This window comes from Bufo bufo, chromosome 10, assembly GCF_905171765.1.
Source record: "Bufo bufo chromosome 10, aBufBuf1.1, whole genome shotgun sequence".
Lineage (NCBI taxonomy): Eukaryota > Metazoa > Chordata > Amphibia > Anura > Bufonidae > Bufo > Bufo bufo.
The window spans coordinates 131,761,304-131,782,185 of record NC_053398.1 but is presented as its reverse complement, the minus strand read 5'-3'; the positions used below and the strand labels follow the sequence as shown (position 1 = coordinate 131,782,185).

Genomic DNA, 20,882 nt, shown 5'->3' with positions numbered 1-20,882 from the left:
GGTACAGGGCGCACCAAAGTTCCCAGTGTTTATGTCTTTATATTGGATGCTGCCCTTTTCCAGGACCAACCTATAGACTAGTCTGATAATTGTCCTGTAAGGACCGTGATGTCTTATACGGCCTATTGCTTCTTGTAGAGACTTCGATGCCAAACTTTACCTTTGTGAGGAACCATTCCAGCTACTGCCACTGGACACATTTGGGAGACTGTCGGACTCTTTTCTACTCTACCCCTATGTTATCATTCTCTTCTTCTTAATCATCGTGACCGCCATCACTGTGTTCTACAACCTCAGGTAATTCATGTTATTTTTGGTCAGTGACACTGTCTAAGGGCTCATTCACATGACCGGACGGTCGCCATGCCTGTGTAGTGGACTACCGTGCTGCGGTGCGGACCCATTGACTTGAATGACATGTCCTATCTTTCACTATTATGTGTGTTATTGGATCTAAGCTTCAGTCACTTCAGTGGAGCTGCAGTAAAATGCAAAACCAGACCCATCCCATGGACAGGCGGGACTTTGTTCCTGGACAGAAGCCGCCATGTCTGTCTAATTCTGCCCAATCCACTAGTAACACCTATCTCCTATTTACAGCATAGGGAATAAGTGTTTCATCGATGTGGGTCCTACTGCTGGTACCACAGCGATCAGAAGAATGGGGGTCCGCAAGTGTCGCTGAATGCTGCAAGAGAATGGAAAAGCGGACTGCACGCGTGACCACCCGTTCATTCACTTCTTTGGGACTGCTGCAGGTGCTGTACTCAGTAGTCCCATAAAAGTAAATGGAGTCACACATGCAGTGGTCTCCCACATGAAGTCTTTACAGCTCTGTAGTACGGTGCCACGGGAGCTCCATGTTCCTCTGTATAGACTTGAAATGGACACATCACATTCGCGATTTGAGCCACCGGCCTGGGGTCCCAATAGGTAGGTGGGCCTACTGCCACTTTAAAAGCATCTTACTGAGGTTTATCAGACTGCCCTGAGGTAAGGAGTTTCACAGCTTATAATTACTCTGTGAGGAGCTATTAGAGAGCAAGCGGCCTTTACACTGTTCTTGTGCAAGGGCCCCCGTCACCCTTGAAATGTCTGCTGAAGCGGGATTCTTTTCCTTTCTACGTCATACTTTGAAACCGACTTAGTCACTTTATAAAGATTTTTGTTTGATTTGCAGTAATCCATCAACTTCTAAAAAGATGAATCAGCAAGAACAGAAGACGTGCTTAGTAAGAGCAGACGTTGCCTACAACCTGATGCACAGCATTCTGTTCGGGGGCCTGGCCATCAGCACTATGAGGTGAGCCCGTCCTGCATGTACACTTCTCACAAAAAGTTAGGGATATTTGGCTTTCGGGTGAAATTTATGGAAAACGTAAAAAAGTTCACGCTACAGTGATATTATATCATGAAAGTAGGACATTTAAGTAGAAGCAGCAATGGTGACTTCCTCATCTCCAACAATTTATTGAAACAAAAGCCAAACCCCCCCCCCCCCCCCCAAAATGTCAGTGTCTCAATAACTTGTCATGTGGCCTCGAGCATCAGTTACAGCTTGACAATGACGTCTCCTGCTGTTCACAAGTCGACTTATTGTCTGCTGAGGCATGGCATCCCACTCTTCTTGAAGGGCGGCTTTCAGGTCATTGAGGTTCTGGGGTACAGAGTTACGAGCCTCTATATGGCGACTCGGCTGATCCCATAGGTTTTCAATGGTATTCAGGTCTGGAGAAAGTACAGACCACTCAATTTGAGGTCCCCCAGTCTCCAGCAGCCGTTGCCTAATGATGCAACCTCGATGAGCTGGCGCATTGTCGTCCAGGAACATGAAATTAGGCCTGTGTTGTTCATGAAGAGGCACAATGACTGGATTAATGATGTTCTTCAAGTAGTATGGGCTTGTCACTGGACCATTCACAAAGTGTAGGGCAGTTCTGTATTGACTAACACACCTGCCCACACTGTAACAATACCAAAGGCTCGTCTGGTAACAACAGTGGCTGATCTAGAGCGCTCTTCTTGACGTCTCCAACAGTGTTGACAGCCATCATTTCTGCTCAGCGTGAATCGACTTTCACCAGTGAACAGCACTGATGCTCCTTGGCCCATGCAAGACAATGATGCCTGTGCCTGGTGATGCGGTCAGGTACCCTTGCAGGTTGTCTAGCATGCAGACCTCGCTGATATAAACGGTTTCAAATGGTCTGACGTGACTTTTGGGTGCCTCTCACCTCCCTTAAATGTGCCTGGAGTTGTGTGGCATTCATTGTCCAGTTCCGTAGGGCATGAAGCAGTGAGAAGTGTGGGATGTGGCCAAAGGACGTCCACTTCTATGAGTTTCTGTGACTCTTCCAGTCTCTCTGTATCTCTGTGACAACCTGATGATGGCACTCTGTGACACTCTAAGCTCAGTGGCCACTTCCATCTGAGAACCTCCTGCTTGAAGCCTCGCAATGGCGAGGTACTATTGATCAATTATTAGGAGTCGTCTTAGTCTCATGATGTCAAAATGTGAGCATCATGATGAGGAGGACTGTTTAAATACCAATTCTAAATGAACCAGGAAATTTATTGGGCAATTCATGAATTTTGCTGTTAAGCTCCTTGTTGGAGAACAGCAAGTTGTGCAAAAAGTCCTAAAACATTGAACAGTTGGACATGTGCATTCAGAAGTTTAGAGAAGGTCACCTTAAGTTCACCTGTAAAGGTTAGAGGGCATTTTAGGTTCCTCCTGAAATTTCACCCACAAGCCAAATATCCCTAACTTTTTGTAAGTAGTGTATACTTTATACACCTGGATACTGTGAACATTGGGGCAGATTTATCAAACCTGCTACAAAGAAAAAGGTAAAGATATTCATAGCAACCAATCTAAAGGACCAGCATGTTATCATTAAAAATACAGATGCTGCCGAGCTAAACTTGATGGTTAACGCATGAAATAAAGAATGGCAAGAAAAAGACCACTAACTTTTCAATGGATTTGAATGGTTTTTGTCACGAGATAACCAAGATAACTCTGTGCCACGTGTCACCAGAGTCAATTTTAGCTCCGCTACATCTGTACCTGTACATTTACCTGTTGTGTTGCAGAATGAAATACCTCTGGACTTCCCACATGTGCGTGCTTGCTTCCTTTGGCCTTGCCAGTATGGAGATTTGGGGAGCTGCACTGAGACTGCTGCGCCTGCACACACCACAGAGGGTTAGTACTAGCATTCACTTTGCTGTTATAGTTAATATGGTTCTTAAGGTTGAAGCATTGCTTTAAGCGCATGATTTTTCCAACACAGAAAGGAATGAGTAGTTACCTGCAGATTTACAGGTAGAGATCTTGAGATTGTAATTCTGTTGCAGTGCACTAGATGGCAGCATCGAGTCACATTTCACCGATTACATAGACGCAAGTAAAAGTTTTCCATTTCTTCACATCAGGTCTCATTAGCTATCTTTTAGATCATGCTGGGAGTTGTAGTTATCAGCAGCTGCAGAGCCATGGGTTGGAGACAATTGATTTATGAGAATTAATTATTTTCCAGACTAGTGCTCTCCGATATTCTGCATCTATACTGGTGGTTGTTGCTGTGGTATACAAGGTGGGTGTACTTCTTACTCCATGGATATACTAATAAGATTCTTTATTCCTGCCCCTTCTATTGAGGAACTGTATGCTTCTTAGGGAAACAGTCCAAATAGTCTCTGCAAACATGCAGACATACCTGGGGTGATGGTCATGCAGACATACCTGGGGTGATGGTCATGCAGACATACCTGGGGTGATGGTCATGCAGACATACCTGGGGTGATGGTCATGCAGACATACCTGGGGTGATGGTCATGCAGACATACCTGGGGTGATGGTCATGCAGACATACCTGGCGTGATGGTCATGCAGACATACCTGGCGTGATGGTCATGCAGACATACCTGGGGTGATGGTCATGCAGACATACCTAGGGTGGTGGCCATGCAGACCAAAAGTTTGGACACACCTTCTCATTCAAAGAGTTTTCTTTATTTTCATGACTATGAAAATTGTAGATTCACACTGAAGGCATCAAAACTATGAATTAACACATGTGGAATTATATACATAACAAACAAGTGTGAAACAACAGAAAATATGTCATATTCTAGGTTCTTCAAAGTAGCCACCTTTTGCTTTGATTACTGCTTTGCACACTCTTGGCATTCTCTTGATGAGCTTCAAGAGGTAGTCCCCTGAAATGGTTTTTACTTCACAGGTGTGCCCTGTCAGGTTTAATAAGTGGGATTTCTTGCCTTATAAATGGGGTTGGGACCATCAGTGTCATTGAGGAGAAGTCATGTGGATACACAGCTGATAGTCCTACTGAATAGACTGTTAGAATTTGTATTATGGCAAGAAAAAAGCAGCTAAGTAAAGAAAAACGAGTGGCCATCATTACTTTAATAAATGAAGGTCAGTCAGTCAGCCGAAAAATTGGGAAAACTTTGAAAGTAAGGGCTATTTGACCATGAAGGAGAGTGATGGGGTGCTGCGCCAGATGACCTGGCCTCCACAGTCACCGGACCTGAACCCAATCGAGATGGTTTGGGGTGAGCTGGACCGCAGAGTGAAGGCAAAAGGGCCAACAAGTGCGAAGCATCTCTGGGAACTCCTTCAAGACTGTTGGAAGACCATTAGAGGGGACTACCTCTTGAAGCTCATCAAGAGAATGCCAAGAGTGTGCAAAGCAGTAATCAAAGCAAAAGGTGGCTACTCCGAAGAACCCAGAATATGACATATTTTCAGTTGTTTCACACTTGTTTGTTATGTATATAATTCCACATGTGTTAATTCATAGTTTTGATGCCTTCATAGTCATGAAAATAAAGAAAACTCTTTGAATGAGAAGGTGTGTCCAAACTTTTGGTCTGTACTGTACCTGGGGTGATGGCCATGCAGACATACCTGGGGTGGTGGCCATGCAGACATACCTGGGGTGGTGGCCATGCAGACATACCTGGGGTGGTGGCCATGCAGACATACCTGGGGTGGTGGCCATGCAGACATACCTGGGGTGGTGGCCATGCAGACATACCTGGGGTGGTGGCCATGCAGACATACCTGGGGTGGTGGCCATGCAGACATACCTGGGGTGGTGGCCATGCAGACATACCTGGGGTGGTGGCCATGCAGACATACCTGGGGTGGTGGCCATGCAGACATACCTGGGGTGGTGGCCATGCAGACATACTTGGGGTGGTGGCCATGCAGACATACCTGGGGTGGTGGCCATGCAGACATACCTGGGGTGGTGGCCATGCAGACATACCTGGCGTGATGGTCATGCAGACATACCTGGCGTGATGGTCATGCAGACATACCTGGGGTGATGGTCATGCAGACTGTTTGACACAGAAATTGAAGTTTTATTATCCCTTCCCTCCCGGGCCATTGAAGGATCACCCCCCGGCACTTGTGATCGTAGTCCTGTGGGAGATGTTTAACACCTGATATGATTACCTTGTTCTTCCCGTCACCTGTATAGGGCTGCAGCAGTTTTAAAGGGTTAGAACTGCTGACAGACTCCCTTTAATTTGCCTCATTCCTATCCAAACACAAGTTTGTCTCTAAACATAATGCAGCGCCTTGGGTATAAGACTGGTGATAACAGAGGACGGTAGCCTGTTTCTTTTCCCCATATACCCAGGGTCTGTCTATACAGTGATGCATCGCTCTGCCCCAGTATAACTTGGGTACCTTGTGTGTTTTTAGTTCTGGCCCCGGATCGCTGAGGAGATCTCCGAGCTGCGGGAATTCTATGACCCGGACACCGTGCAGCTAATGAACTGGATCAAGTAAGAGGAAGCTTATACGTGTCAGCGGGCAATAGAGACTGCAGAGCGTATAGAAGGAGCAGGGCTGATGGTGGCGGTCTCTCTCATGGTGTGACTGCTACCATTCTTGGCACAGTGACACGCCATAGTCAGGCCTAGTTGCTAGGGACACTCTGCCTGCCGACCTGAATGTTTTTAATGATTGTCAGACAGAACATCCTTCCCCGTCAGTCTGAGGTTACTGATCTTTTTGGCTCTTAACGGGGAGATTTATCATGAGGGGAGTTTTTTAAGGTCAGTCTTGCAGTCTGCGTTGCTGTAATTTTGAGGCAGATTTATCGCCTGATGTTTCTCACGCGTGGTGCAGCTTTAAGTCTGATACTTCTGCTTTCTATGCCACCCTCTTACTGGAGTGAGATTCCGACAATTTCTGTGAGTCTTTAAACATTCACAGTTGATAAATTTGTCATCTGGTTTAAAGGGTTTCTCCAGGACAGTTATTGAAAACAGGCCTCAATTCTACCTGTGGAAAGAAGAGATTTGCAAACGACTTACCTTATCGAAGTGTCGCCAGTTCTTTCATGCTGTGGTCACATGGCGGTCACATTCCTGTTTTCAGCACTTCTTACGTTTTGTCTTCCAAATCCAGGCAATGTACGGGCGTCATCAGTAATGTCGTGTACATTGCAGGCTGGCTTTGGAGGAGAAGCCGTACTTCCCTGACACATGCGCAGTTTCCCCTTATTAATGGGCATGCATCCCAGCGGGTTGAAAACATTCATCCTTTTGGTGATGACATTAGCACCTCATGGAGGAAGGCACAGATCAATTAAAAAAAGGATAAAGTAGTAGAGGGATATGTACATGGGATTTTAGGTGGGGATTAAATGGAAGTAAAAATGCATAGTGGTAGCAGAAAACCCCTTTAAAAGAGCATCTCGTCTGGTAGGGCTGATTCAAATGATACCGTATTTGTGATTCTACGTGGCACTGTTCTAGAGAAATTTACATTTTTATTAATATACAAATTAGGTCATTGGAGCACTGAGGGGCCGTCCTGAGCCCTCGGAGCACCATATCATCACCAGCCCATAGCTCCGGCCTCTCCCCCCTTCCCTTGATTAACTGGGCCTTATATTCTTGTGCCTGCACCATCCTTCTGGGTATCAATGCAAGCACCTATAATCTACTGCTTTCTGGCCTATTACACATGCACCAATCGGCTTGACTCCTCCAACCAAAATCGCCACCTCCACTTCTGGGTGCATGCGGATGTCATTGCCGCATGCGCAGTAGGTATATGCACTGCTTAGGAAGCAGCAGATCCTAGATGCTTGCGCCGATACCCGGAGAAACAGTTCAGGTGCAACAATACAGGGCCAATCAAGGGGGGGGGGGAGTGGCTGGAGCTGCGGGTTGGTGACAATATGGTGCTCTGAAGGCACAGGCCAACCCCTCGGTGCTCCATTGAACTCATTTGCATATAAACATTTACGTTTCTTTTGGGAACCACGCCCTATGGAACCATAAATAAGGTATGATTTAAATCAGCAGGATCCGCTTTTTATAGGGTTGATCCTGCTGACATGTGGTCTTTAAATCTTGTGGGAAGAGCCAACTGTAAAGAAAATAAAAAGAAGCTGTATATATATATCTCCATATGAACAGGCCACAACTGTGCGGTACGTAGCTTCTCTAGCACCACTACCACAAGTCTTCCTATTAGCAGCTCATTATGTCTAGCCTCCCGCCTGTTGGGCCGGTGTCATGATGGTGCTCACCCGTGTGCAGTCCCCACTTTGTCATCTCTCTCCCTGATTAAGTAATGATATCACATCTGCTTTATGCTAATCTTTCGGCTCTCCGCCAGAGGATGCAAAGTCCTTGAAAGCGAAAAAAGCCGTTCTCGGCGATTTCTGAAATAACTATTGATATTTTTTTTTTTGATAAACTGTTCCGGTGACAAGATGTTTAAGACCATCATCTTATTTAACGCCGCCTAATACTTTATGCATTTTTTTTTGTCTCCGGAGAGCCGTTTTATGTTGGAGCAGATATAACTCAATACGTAGACTGTATCGTCGGCATCCTGGAGGAAGAGGATAAAAAAAGCTGAGAGGACAGAATCTCCGCTGGGCTTTTTTTGAATAGAGGAAAGTTAGGGATGTACTCGTCTTTCAGGATGTCGCTGCCGCGCTAAAATGCAGTACATTTGGATTAGAGCCAATGACGGCTATGAGTCTCGGGAGAAATTTGTGACTTGGCTTTAAAACCATCAGTAAATGATATGTTCCCCCTATCTTATAAAGTGATGGTACTGTGTCCCCGACATTATCCTTGCCTGAGCAGAGGTTCACTGATGAAATTATGTTCTCTGGGGATTCAACCGCTACAACCCTAGTCACACAGGGACACCGCCCCTATATCCAGACAAGGGAACCTCATTCTCCTAATCCTGCAGATCGGTGATAAATGTTACCCCTTTAAGAACAGTGGATATAGTGATGTGTAGCTAATGTATATTTCTGTCCTGTAGGTCAAATACCCCAAATAATGCAGTGTTTGCTGGAAGCATGCAGCTACTGGCAGGGGTGAAACTGTGTACGGGGAGAATACTGACCAATCACCCCCATTATGAAGACAAGGTCCTCAGGGATAGGACAAAACAGGTAAGACACTAGATATGTCCATAGGAGGCAGCAATATAGTAATTATATTCTTGTACATAGGGGCAGTATTATAGTAGTTATATTCTTGTACAGTACAGACCAAAAGTTTGGACACACCTTCTCATTCAGAGTTTTCTTTATTTTCATGACTATGAAGGCATCAAAACTATGAATTAACACATGTGGAATTATATACATAACAAACAAGTGTGAAACAACTGAAAATATGTCATATTCTAGGTTCTTCAAAGTAGCCACCTTTTGCTTTGATTACTGCTTTGCACACTCTTGGCATTCTCTTGATGATCTTCAAGAGGTAGTCCCCTGAAATGGTCTTCCAACAGTCTTGAAGGAGTTCCCAGAGATGCTTAGCACTTGTTGGCCCTTTTGCCTTCACTCTGCGGTCCAGCTCACCCCAAACCATCTCGATTGGGTTCAGGTCCGGTGACTGTGGAGGCCAGGTCATCTGGCGCAGCACCCCATCACTCTCCTTCATGGTCAAATAGCCCTTACTTTCAAAGTTTTCCCAATTTTTTCGGCTGACTGACTGACCTTCATTTCTTAAAGTAATGATGGCCACTCGTTTTTCTTTACTTAGCTGCTTTTTTCTTGCCATAATACAAATTCTAACAGTCTATTCAGTAGGACTATCAGCTGTGTATCCACCTAACTTCTCCTCAACGCAACTGATGGTCCCAACCCCATTTATAAGGCAAAAAAATCCCACTTATTAAACCTGACAGGGCACACCTGTGAAGTGAAAACCATTTCAGGGGACTACCTCTTGAAGCTCATCAAGAGAATGCCAAGAGTGTGCAAAGCAGTAATCAAAGCAAAAGGTGGCTACTTTGAAGAAAGAACCTAGAATATGACATATTTTCAGTTGTTTCACACTTGTTTGTTATGTATATAATTCCACATGTGTTAATTCATAGTTTTGATGCCTTCAGTGTGAATCTACAATTTTCATAGTCATGAAAATAAAGAAAACTCTTTGAATGAGAAGGTGTGTCCAAACTTTTGGTCTGTACTGTATATAGGAGCAGTATTATAGTAGTTATATTCTTGTACATAGGAGGCAGTATTATAGTAGTTATATTCTTGTACACAGGAGCAGTATTATAGTAGTTATATTCTTGTACATAGGAGCAGTATTATAGTAGTTATATTCTTGTACATAGGAGCAGTATTATAGTAGTTATATTCTTGTACATAGGAGCGGTATTATAGTAGTTATATTCTTGTACATAGGAGCAGTATTATAGTAGTTATATTCTTGTACATAGGAGGCAGTATTATAGTAGTTATATTCTTGTACATAGGAGGCAGTATTATAGTAGTTATATTCTTGTACATAGGAGCAGTATTATAGTAGTTATATTCTTGTACATAGGAGCAGTATTATAGTAGTTATATTCTTGTACATAGGAGGCAGTATTATAGTAGTTATATTCTTGTACATAGGAGACAGTATTATAGTAGTTATATTCTTGTACATAGGAGCAGTATTATAGTAGTTATATTCTTGTACATAGGAGCAGTATTATAGTAGTTATATTCCTGTACATAGGAGCAGTATTATAGTAGTTATATTCTTGTACATAGGAGGCAGTATTATAGTAGTTATATTCTTGTACATAGGAGGCAGTATTATAGTAGTTATATTCTTGTACATAGCAGGCAGTACTATAGTAGTTATATTCTTGTACATAGCAGGCAGTATTATAGTAGTTATATTCTTGTACACAGGAGCAGTATTATAGTAGTTATATTCTTGTACATAGGAGCGGTATTATAGTAGTTATATTCTTGTACATAGGAGCAGTATTATAGTAGTTATATTCTTGTACATAGGAGGCAGTATTATAGTAGTTATATTCTTGTACATAGGAGCAGTATTATAGTAGTTATATTCCTGTACATAGGAGCAGTATTATAGCAGTTATATTCTTGTACATAGGAGGCAGTATTATAGCAGTTATATTCTTGTACATAGGAGCAGTATTATAGTAGTTATAGTCTTGTACATAGGAGGCAGTATTATAGTAGTTATATTCTTGTACATAGGAGGCAGTATTATAGTAGTTATATTCCTGTACATAGGAGGCAGTATTATAGTAGTTATATTCCTGTACATAGGAGGCAGTATTATAGTAGTTATATTCTTGTACATAGGAGCAGTATTATAGTAGTTATATTCCTGTACATAGGAGGCAGTATTATAGTAGTTATATTCTTGTACATAGGAGGCAGTATTATAGTAGTTATAGTCTTGTACATAGGATCAGTATTATAGTAGTTATATTCCTGTACATAGGAGGCAGTATTATAGTAGTTATATTCTTGTACATGGGAGCAGTATTATAGTAGTTATATTCCTGTACATAGGAGGCAGTATTATAGTAGTTATATTCTTGTACATAGGAGGCAGTATTATAGTAGTTATATTCTTGTACATAGGAGCAGTATTACAGTAGTTATATTCTTGTACATAGGAGGCAGTATTACAGTAGTTATATTCTTGTACATGGGAGCAGTATTATAGTAGTTATATTCTTGTACATGGGAGCAGTATTATAGTAGTTATATTCTTGTACATGGGAGCAGTATTATAGTAGTTATATTCTTGTACATAGGAGCAGTATTATAGTAGTTATATTCTTGTACATATGAGACAGTATTATAGTAGTTATATTCTTGTACATAGGAGGCAGTATTATGGTAGTTATATTCTTGTACATAGGAGGCAGTATTATAGTAGTTATATTCCTGTACATAGGAGCAGTATTATAGTAGTTATATTCTTGTACATAGGAGCAGTATTACAGTAGTTATATTCTTGTACATGGGAGCAGTATTATAGTAGTTATATTCTTGTACATGGGAGCAGTATTATAGTAGTATATATTCTTGTACATAGGAGCAGTATTATAGTAGTTATATTCTTGTACATGGGAGCAGTATTATAGTAGTTATATTCTTGTACATGGGAGCAGTATTATAGTAGTTATATTCTTGTACATTGGAGCAGTATTATAGTAGTTATATTCTTGTACATTGGAGCAGTATTATAGTAGTTATATTCTTGTACATAGGAGCAGTATTATAGTAGTTATATTCTTGTACATATGAGGCAGTATTATAGTAGTTATATTCTTGTACATAGGAGGCAGTATTATAGTAGTTATATTCTTGTACATATGAGACAGTATTATAGTAGTTATATTCTTGTACATAGGAGCAGTATTATAGTAGTTGTATTCTTGTACATAGGAGGCAGTATTATAGTAGTTATATTCTTGTACATGGGAGCAGTATTATAGTAGTTATATTCTTGTACATGGGAGCAGTATAGCGCTATAGTATTATGGTTAATAAGTTTAGATTAGTTCTCTTTTTAATGTGATGGCTTCATTTACTAGGTGTACCAGGTATATGCAAAGAGGTCCCCAGAAGACGTCCATAGCATTCTGAGGTCGTTTGGGACAGACTATGTGATACTAGAAGACAGCATATGTTATGAAAGAAGACACGGCCGAGGTTGTCGTCTGCGAGATCTGCTGGATATTAATAATGGACACGTAAGACCGTTTTTACATGTCTGTTCAGTGTAGTGCACGGTTTTCTGCTTTTCTTTCCATAATGTATTGTTTTTAGGTAGTATAATTCTGTATGCCCCTGTGTGTATGATACGGAATATTACTCGTCTGGCATGCCATGCAGTGGAATTGTGCATATTTTGATAGAAAGGTTTTTGCTATTAAATGAAGTAATTCTGTGACGCCTTTTTATGTATTGACAAGTAATATTCAGTATAATACACGCAGGTCTATACATAATTTTACTACCTAAGACAATTTTTGCTGGTAACTGAACTGGTTCTGTGGCGTCTTTTTATGAATAGACTGCTGATGAGCTTTTTGGGGAAAGCCGTGACAACGCACGGACTTACTTGGTGCTAATATTTTATAAGCGTCACCATATTTATTACTGAGTATTACTTGGCATTAGCTGCAGCTCATGTATATTTTACTGTGAGCTGATATACCTCCCTATCATATATATCCTGATGACATAATTCCTCCAATTACCTGCAGGAGGAATCACATTCTGCACATTGGGCTAATTCCTGCAGCTCTCTTTAGTTTATCATCTACACGTTACTCGTGTGCCTCACTTTACATTGTACTATTATATTAGACATTGCAATTCCTTGATGTCGTCATCTGTGGATTTGATGCAGTGGTTTAAAAATATTCCCTGCTGAGTTCTTGCTGTATATTAAGTTATTCTTGAGTAGCTTTCTTCTGACCTTGAGTATTCAGCTGACACGTGTCAATCACTTTGAAGACTTCACTGCAAGGACTTGGCCGACAGCCACAAGCGCGGACAGTGTTACAGGACGTCGGGTTTTTTCTTTTTTTGCAGCAGTGCATTTATTCTCTGCAGAACGTAACCCTTCATATGCTGCAGAGACACTCATGTAGTTTTACTCGTATAGATAAACTGAACGTCCAGGTCCAGATTCCACATGTGCTGGTTTACAAACCCATTTGTGGCTTTGTAAGTCTAGGGGTTTGGTCATGTAACACCAAAGTCACATTGCATATGGTAAATGTGATTACAGTATTGCACGGGACATGATGCGGCTGCAGTAGTGCACAGGACGTGATGCGGCTGCGGTAGTGCACGGGACGTGATGCGGCTGCGGTAGTGCACGGGACGTGATGCGGCTGCGGTAGTGCACGGGACGTGATGCGACTGCGGTAGTGCACGGGACGTGATGCGGTAGTGCACGGGACGTGATGCGGCTGCGGTAGTGCACGGGACGTGATGCGGCTGCGGTAGTGCACGGGACGTGATGCGGCTGCGGTAGTGCACGGGACGTGATGCGACTGCGGTAGTGCACGGGACGTGATGCGGTAGTGCACGGGACGTGATGCGGCTGCGGTAGTGCACGGGACGTGATGCGGCTGCGGTAGTGCACGGGACGTGATGCGGCTGCAGTAGTGCGCGGGACGTGATGCGGCTGCGGTGCTAAGCGGCACGTGATGTGGCTGTGGTGCTGCGCAGGACGTGATGCAGCTGCAGTGCTGCGCGGGACGTGATGCGGCTGTGGTGCTGCGCGGGAAGTGCTGCGGTAGTGCGCGGGACGCGATGCGGCTGTGGTGCCACGCAGGACGCGATGCGGCTGTGGTGCCACGCGGGACGTGATGCGGCTGCGGTGCCGCGCGGGACGTAATACGACTGCAACACAACAGTCACAAAAAAGCGACACCTACTGGATCTAAGCAAGTATTTAGCAATCAACTTCCTGGCCTGGAAGAGCAGACGCTGCACCCCCAGGCGCGACTTACAGTTTGTAATGTCCAACATTCCCAATACACACGTCCTCGGACCAGGCGGGACCACAATGTGATCTGCCTCTTTAATACAAGTTCACACGCCTGTCCAGAAATTCCGAAGCTCCGCACACTCCCAAAACATGTGCATCAGGGATCCAGGACTCTCCCCACATCTGGGGCAGGAAGCATAACCCCGATCTTGAACAGAAAGGATGGAGTCCGGTATACCCGATGAACAAGAAATAATTGGGACATACGCTGGCCCTCGCAGACTGATAACCGAGGTGTTAGTGCCAGTACTGTTTTCCATTGATCCTCTGAAATAGAACCAACTTCCCCCTCCCATTTTTGTTTGACCACCAAGGGGTCACATTTCACAGATTTCACTAAAAGGCTTCTGTATATGGATGATATTAATCCGCATGTGAGAATCTGTTGCAACAATGGGACTACTGTACATGTAAGCGACACAGACCGTGCCTGAGCTTGGATTGCATTGATAACGGGTTGTATGAGGAAGAGCAAACTGATTCCTGAATTGTTGGAATGATTGGAACACACCATCTCTTTGCAGCTGATACAAGAACACCGCACCCTTCCGTTCCCAAGGGGAGAACCCCTCTAGGCGAAACATTTCAGGCAACTGAGGATTCCTCCATAGAGGGGTGACCTGAGTGAAGCCCCGTGTAGACAGCAAGTCACAACACTTATGTCAAACCTTATATATCAAATTAAGTGTAGGATATCCCACCAACTTGTCAGAGAGACCACTATGCTCTAGTAGGGCTATAGGGGATTCATTTTCTATAATGTGGGCTATCAGCCGCGCAGATGCGTTGTCCCCGGGTGTCCTCCCCAACCCCTCAATTGCTGCATTTGTGAGGAAATAGAATATGGCCGTGGATTAGTCAGCCAATCTTCAAAGAACACCCTCAGCCTTTTCAAGGACCCCAATCACCCTGAGATTATTTCTTGCGTCATCAGTTTTGAACATCAATAAAGACACATATGTATGATTCTGCCGAGATCCCTCTTCACTGGGGGTAGTTGATCCTCAATAGTGCTCACTCTCTCTCACTCCACCTCTTTGATCCTCTCATTCACCTGCCTGAGATCTTGCCTGATGAGGAAGACATTTTCCTGCAGGCTGCCTATATGTGTATTAAAGGGGTATTCTCATCATGGACAATGGGGGCATATCGCTAGGATATGCCCCCGTTGTCTTATAGGTGCAGGTGATACTCCGGTCCGGCCACCACCAAGCCAGATCCCCATAGAAGTGAATGGGAGCTTACCGCTCATGCTCGGCCCCCGCTCCCATTCATTTCTATGGGGCCGACGGAAAAAACCAAGACAGCACTCGGCTATTTTCGCCGGCCCCATAGAAGATGAATGGAGGGCGGCTGCGCATGCGCAGTGCGCCCACCTTCACTTGCGGGGCTCCGTTCTCGATTATAGGTGCGAGTCCCAGCAGTGGGACCCACACCTATAAGTCAATGGCGGCATATCCTAGCGATATGCCCCCGTTGTCCATGATGAGACAACCCCTTTAAGAATGTGCAGCGAGTTAAAATATCTTTAATAGTGGGCTCATCTCCAGGAGCAACATAGTTTCCCAGCTGGTACCTCAGAGGCTGGGGCGTCTGCCTGCATCTCTTTTCCCCCTGCTAATTGTAAGGTTGCCATTTTGGGGGCCATATTGGCCTTATCAGTACCTCCAGAAGAGTCTAGGATGGGCTCCCCTAAGGGGTGTACAGGGGTGTTGACCGTTGGTGTCAGAAGGGGCACAGAAGAGGAGTGTGCATATCTAACCAGGTGGGCCGCAACCTCTGCCGCTGCGCCATCCTGCTTCGGGGTTGCCAGAGGCCCTACATCGCTCTACTCCCTCTCCTTCTTCCCGGTGCGGGTCATTCCGGCAAAGGGGGGGGCTGTACGAAACAGGGAAGCTGCCCGGGGTCCGTATGAGCAGTGAGTAGTGCTGCGGACTCAGGATGGTGCGTCCTCTCACATGCCCCCCGCAGCTGATGTATTTAACTCATAGAGGGTTGTGTAGACAGGTAGAGAACTGTAGCAAAACCTCAGCTGTGAACAGTATTAGATCAGGAGGCAGACTGAGTCTCTGGCTTTAAAGAAGAATGTTCCTAGTCGCTGACGGCAATCACACATCCTGAAAAGAGAGATGAAACTAAAACGCAAAGCAGAAAGTTGCCAAATAATCATTACTCACCGATCCCCTGCTTTCCAGGTCCTCACTCGACAAACAGCAAGATGGCTGCTCAGCCAGGTCACCGCTATGACCAGTGATTGGCTGAGCAGGCATCTCTGTATGAAGAACGGGAACGGGAAGGGGATCACTGAGGCGAGTATTGCTTTTTTTTTCCTTTTTTTTTTTTTACATGGGAAATCCCTTTTAAATACATGTGTTGGTATTGCTGCACGTCGTCACTCTTCTGTATCACAACAGAAATTATAATAATTTTTTTTCTATATTCTGCAACAGATCATGGATGGTCCTGGATACAACGACCCGGATTTGAAGCCTTCACCGTCACCGCGTTTCTGTGACGAATTAAAGCGAGATTCGCCTTCCTACACAAAATATTTCACCAGGGTCTTCAAGAACAAAACTTTCCATGTTTACAGATTATCTCGGAAAGTGGTGAAGTAGTAGAACTGCGCTGCAGAAGGTGGAGGGCTCCTCGGTGTGCAGTCCGCCCGGCCAGGTCTAGCCTGTTTTATTGTGTTTTTACTAGCATAGTGTTTGAACTGGAAGTGAGGGGAATTATGAACCACAGCGGACTGTGAGACCTAATCTTGGGCAACACTGTCCACTCTTTCCACTGGATTCTGCCGTTTTTGCCCCCTTTTTGTTTTTTTAACAGACTGGGGGTCAGCTGTTACAAAACTACAATCCAACTGTGACCATTCATAGTATTATGTGCCAAATACTTCAATATCATGAGTTGTCGTGGCAAACGAGGGACCAGCATTTCTCAAATGATGGGACTTTGGCCATTGATCAAGTTTTTTCTATTTTTATTTTATTTTTTGTCATTTTTAGTGATTTTGTGTATCGTTCAGATCCTGCTTATGAATTCAAGGACTCTTGGTTTTATTACAGTCTAGCTAGAAAATAATTGTAGACGGTTGTGAACAGCCAGCACCAGATTCCTGTTGATTCTTCTTGGGACTAAGGCAAGGGCTACAAGGCGACACTGGTCACGTGACACCTGTCGCAGCCACGGATTGCTGAGTAGCGGTGATCCCATAGAAATGCATGGGATCGCCGCAGCAGTCGGATGAAATCCAACCCGGCTGGATTTCTTGCGACTGCCGCGGCGATCCCATTCATTTCTATGGGATCAACGCTACTCTCAGCGATCCCAGCCGCGACAGGTGTAGCCCTTGCCTAAGACTCCCCTTCGGAGATGTTGTCGTAGCCGGTGATGTTTTGTATATTGATATGGACTTATTAAACCGTCAAGTGATTGGACAGAAGTGGTGGCACATTCAGCGGAAACATAGTCTACCTGGTCAGATCTAAGATCTTCTCCATAAGGGTCAGTATTATATATTATTGGTGCTAAGGGTACCTGCACATGGGTGCCTGTTGACAAACAGAAATTCCGCACGGATTTCTCAGCGTTTTCTGCGCCAAAATCTGCATGTGTTACTTTGCAGATTTGCAGCTGTTCTAAAGGATGAAATTCGCTCAAGCAGTTGACATGCTGCCGACTTCTAAGGCTACTTTCACACCTGCGTTCAGGTGTCCGCTCGTGAGCTCCGTTTGAAGGAGCTCACGAGCGGTCCTGAACGCAGCCGCCCGGCCGCAATGCATTCTCAATGGAGGCGGATCCACTGAGAATGCATCCGCCTGCCAGCGCTCAGCCTCCGCTCCGCTCAGTGAGCGGACACCTGAACGCTGCTTGCAGCGTTCGGGTGTCCGCCTGGCCGTGCGGAGGCGAGCGGATCCGTCCAGACTTACAATGTAAGTCAATGGGGACGGATCCGCTTGAAGATGACACCAAATGGCTCAATCTTCAAGCGGATCCGTTCCCCATTGACTTACAATGTAAAGTCTGAACGGATCCGCTCAGGCTACTTTCATACTTAGAAAATTTTCTAAGTTTTAATGCAGACGGATCCGTTCTGAACGGATGCGAACGTCTGCATTATCGGAGCGGATCCGTCTGATGAAACATCAGACGGATCCGCTCCGAACGCTAGTGTGAAAGTAGCCTAAATCTGCGCAACAGGTCAATTTCCAAACGGAAAGAAAAGGCAAAGTGCACACATGAGATTTGTTAGATCGCAATCATTTTGTTGGAACTATATTAGGGTGCATTCATGCAAAACCCAGATCCGCAAAAAATACGGATGATGTCTGTGTTGCATCAGTTTTTTTTTTTTGCAGACCCATTGTAACAATTCCTATTCTTGTCCACAAAATGAACAAGAATTGGGCATGTAGTATCTTTTTTGCGGGGCTGCGGACTGGACATACAGCCATATATTTTTGCGGCCCCATTGAACTGAATGGGTCTGCATCCGATTCGCAAAAAAATACAGATCGGATGGGGAGCAAAAATACGGTCGTGTGAATGGGGCCTTCCACTGCGTTTTTTATTTTCCGCACCTAAACTGCAAGTTGCGCAGGTAGCCCTTAAAGTAAGTTTACAGGTGGCGTGATTTTCTACAGTGTTTTCAGTCCCAGCAAAATGGATGAGACTTTACCATATTTCATCCACACGTTACCGAAAATAAAAATCTGCACAGTAAATTAACCTGCAGCACGGACCATATATTGCAATAGTTCAATTTTATGCTGCAGATTTCCGCTGTGGATTTTACCCTTTGTAATGTAAAACCTGCAACCCATTTGCATGTAACACGTGGATTTTGCTGCAAAATCGCTGTGAATTTCATCGGCCGCTATCTTTACAGTCACAGTTGTGGATGTGGTGCTTGTCTTTTCCATAAAAATAACATATTGTAGTTTTAACCCTTTAGTATTAAATGTCCCGTAAACTGCAACTGAGTTTTGATGAAAGAAGAAAATAAAACATCTATTAGGCGTGAAGGCGCAAAAAAATATTCATCTAAAATGTATAATAGTCTGCTAGCAGAGGAATGTCGGATGTTCTCGATTACAGGATGGTTGTAGAAAAGTATAAAAAACTTCTAAAAAATGTTTACATGGGGCAGAAACACCGCAGATATTCCACTACAGAACTGAAGGGGGAAAGTCTTCAGCATATTAAAGTAACAGCAAATTGGATGAAATTTTACCAAAATTTTAAATCCACAGCATGTCAGTTTATGTTGGAGATTGAACCCTTTGCAAAATGCATTGGATGAAATTTGCAACAAGTCTGCATGTAAGTCCTGCTTGATTCTCAGCAGATTTTACTGATGCAATTTAGGCCTCATGCAGACGACCGTTGTTTTATTCCGTGTCCGTTTTTCGTGATTTTCTGTGGACCCATTGATTTTCAATGGGTCCGTTGAAAACTCGGCTAATGCACCGTTTGCCATCCGCGTCCGTGATCCATGGTTCCAGTCCGTCCCAAAAATATAACCTGTCCTATTATTTTCGCGGAAAACGGTTTGCGGACCCATTCAAGTCAATGGGACCGCTAAAAAACGCGGAGGCACACAAGATTGTCATCCGCGTCCGTGTCTGTTTTTTTTCCTATCATTTGCATGGCAAACCTGTCTTAGACTTTTTTTTACTTTCCCTTATGTCTGGTGGTCCTCCAAAAATAAAGGAAGACACAACGAAAACGGATCACGGAACAACGGAACCCCATTTTGCGGAACGGAACACAACAACGGTCGTGTGCACGAGGCCTTACAGTGTATGTAATTCTACCCTGAGGGGAGAGAGTCTGCAGTAATACTACCTAGCATAAAAATGGGGTTTTTGGAATCGCCTGTAAAATCCTTTTCTTGCTACATTCATTGAGGGCACCGAAAACCGACCGTGGTTACAGCTGCTGCCACTAGGAGGCGACACTAAGTGAAATAAGTGTTAGCTCCTTCTACCAGCAATATCACCCTATGAGACCCCATATGAAAAGGTCATGGCACAGATTCTCAGTGGGATTAGATCTGGACTGTGACTGGGCCATTCTAACACATGACTATGCTTTGATCTAAACCCTTCCATTGTAGCTCTGGCTGTATGTTTAGGGTCATTGTCCTGCTGGAAGGTGAACCAATGCCCCAGTCTCTTCATTTGCAGTCTCTACCAGGTTTTCCTCCAGGATTGCCCTGTATTTAGCTCCATCTATGTTCCCATCAACTCTGACCAGCTTCCCTGTCCCTGATGAAGAAAAGCCTCCCCACAGCATGATGCTACCACCTCTATATTGCATGGTGGGAATTGTTTGTTCAGTGTGAAGTGCAGTGTTGCGTTCTTTCACACATAGCGTTTTGCATTTAGGCCAAAAAGATAAATTTGGTCTCATCGGACCAGAGCACTTTCTTCCACATCTTTGCTGTGTCCCCTACATGGCTTATGGCAAACTGCAAACGGGACTTCTTCTGACTTGCTTTCAAAAATGGCTTTCTTCTTGCCACTCTTCCATAAAGGCCAGATTTGTGAAGTACAATACTGATAGTTATCCCCTGGACAGATTCTCCCACCTGAGCTATGGATCTTTGCAGCTCCTCCAGAGTGACCATGGGCCTTTTGGCTGTTTCTCTAATTAGTGCTCTCCTTGCCTGGGCTGTCAGATTAGGTGGACGGCAATGTCTTGGTAGGTTTGCAGTTGTGTCATACTCCTTCCATTTCCTGGAGATGTTCAGAGCTTAGGATATTTTTTATAACCTAACCCTGCTTTCCACTTCTCCACAACTTTATCCCTGACCTGTCTGATGTGTTCCTTGGTTTCCATGATGCTGTTTAAACGCTAATGTTCTCTAACAAACCTCTGAGACCTTGACAGAACAGCTGTAGTTATACTGAGAATAAGTTATACACAGAAGGACTCTATTTCCTAATTAGGTGACTTCTGAAAGCAATTAGTAACACTGGATTTTATTTAGGGGCGTCAGAGTA

The 20,882-nt window shown here is 44.2% G+C and overlaps 1 protein-coding gene across 2 annotated transcripts in view; it reads left to right on the top strand.

Moving 5' to 3' along the window:
- Nucleotides 1-17,555, top strand: part of DPY19L3 (dpy-19 like C-mannosyltransferase 3) — a 43,513-nt gene extending 25,958 nt beyond the window's left edge. For both annotated transcript variants that reach the window (XM_040409951.1, XM_040409952.1), the window contains exons 12-19: nt 139-297; nt 1,181-1,303; nt 3,097-3,208; nt 3,543-3,599; nt 5,744-5,826; nt 8,342-8,474; nt 11,897-12,055; nt 16,320-17,555. In XM_040409951.1, the coding sequence (XP_040265885.1) occupies nt 139-297; nt 1,181-1,303; nt 3,097-3,208; nt 3,543-3,599; nt 5,744-5,826; nt 8,342-8,474; nt 11,897-12,055; nt 16,320-16,487 (994 nt within the window). In that variant the 3' untranslated portion in view covers nt 16,488-17,555. The remainder of the gene's footprint in view (nt 1-138; nt 298-1,180; nt 1,304-3,096; nt 3,209-3,542; nt 3,600-5,743; nt 5,827-8,341; nt 8,475-11,896; nt 12,056-16,319) is intronic.
- Nucleotides 17,556-20,882: the final 3,327 nt, after the last annotated feature.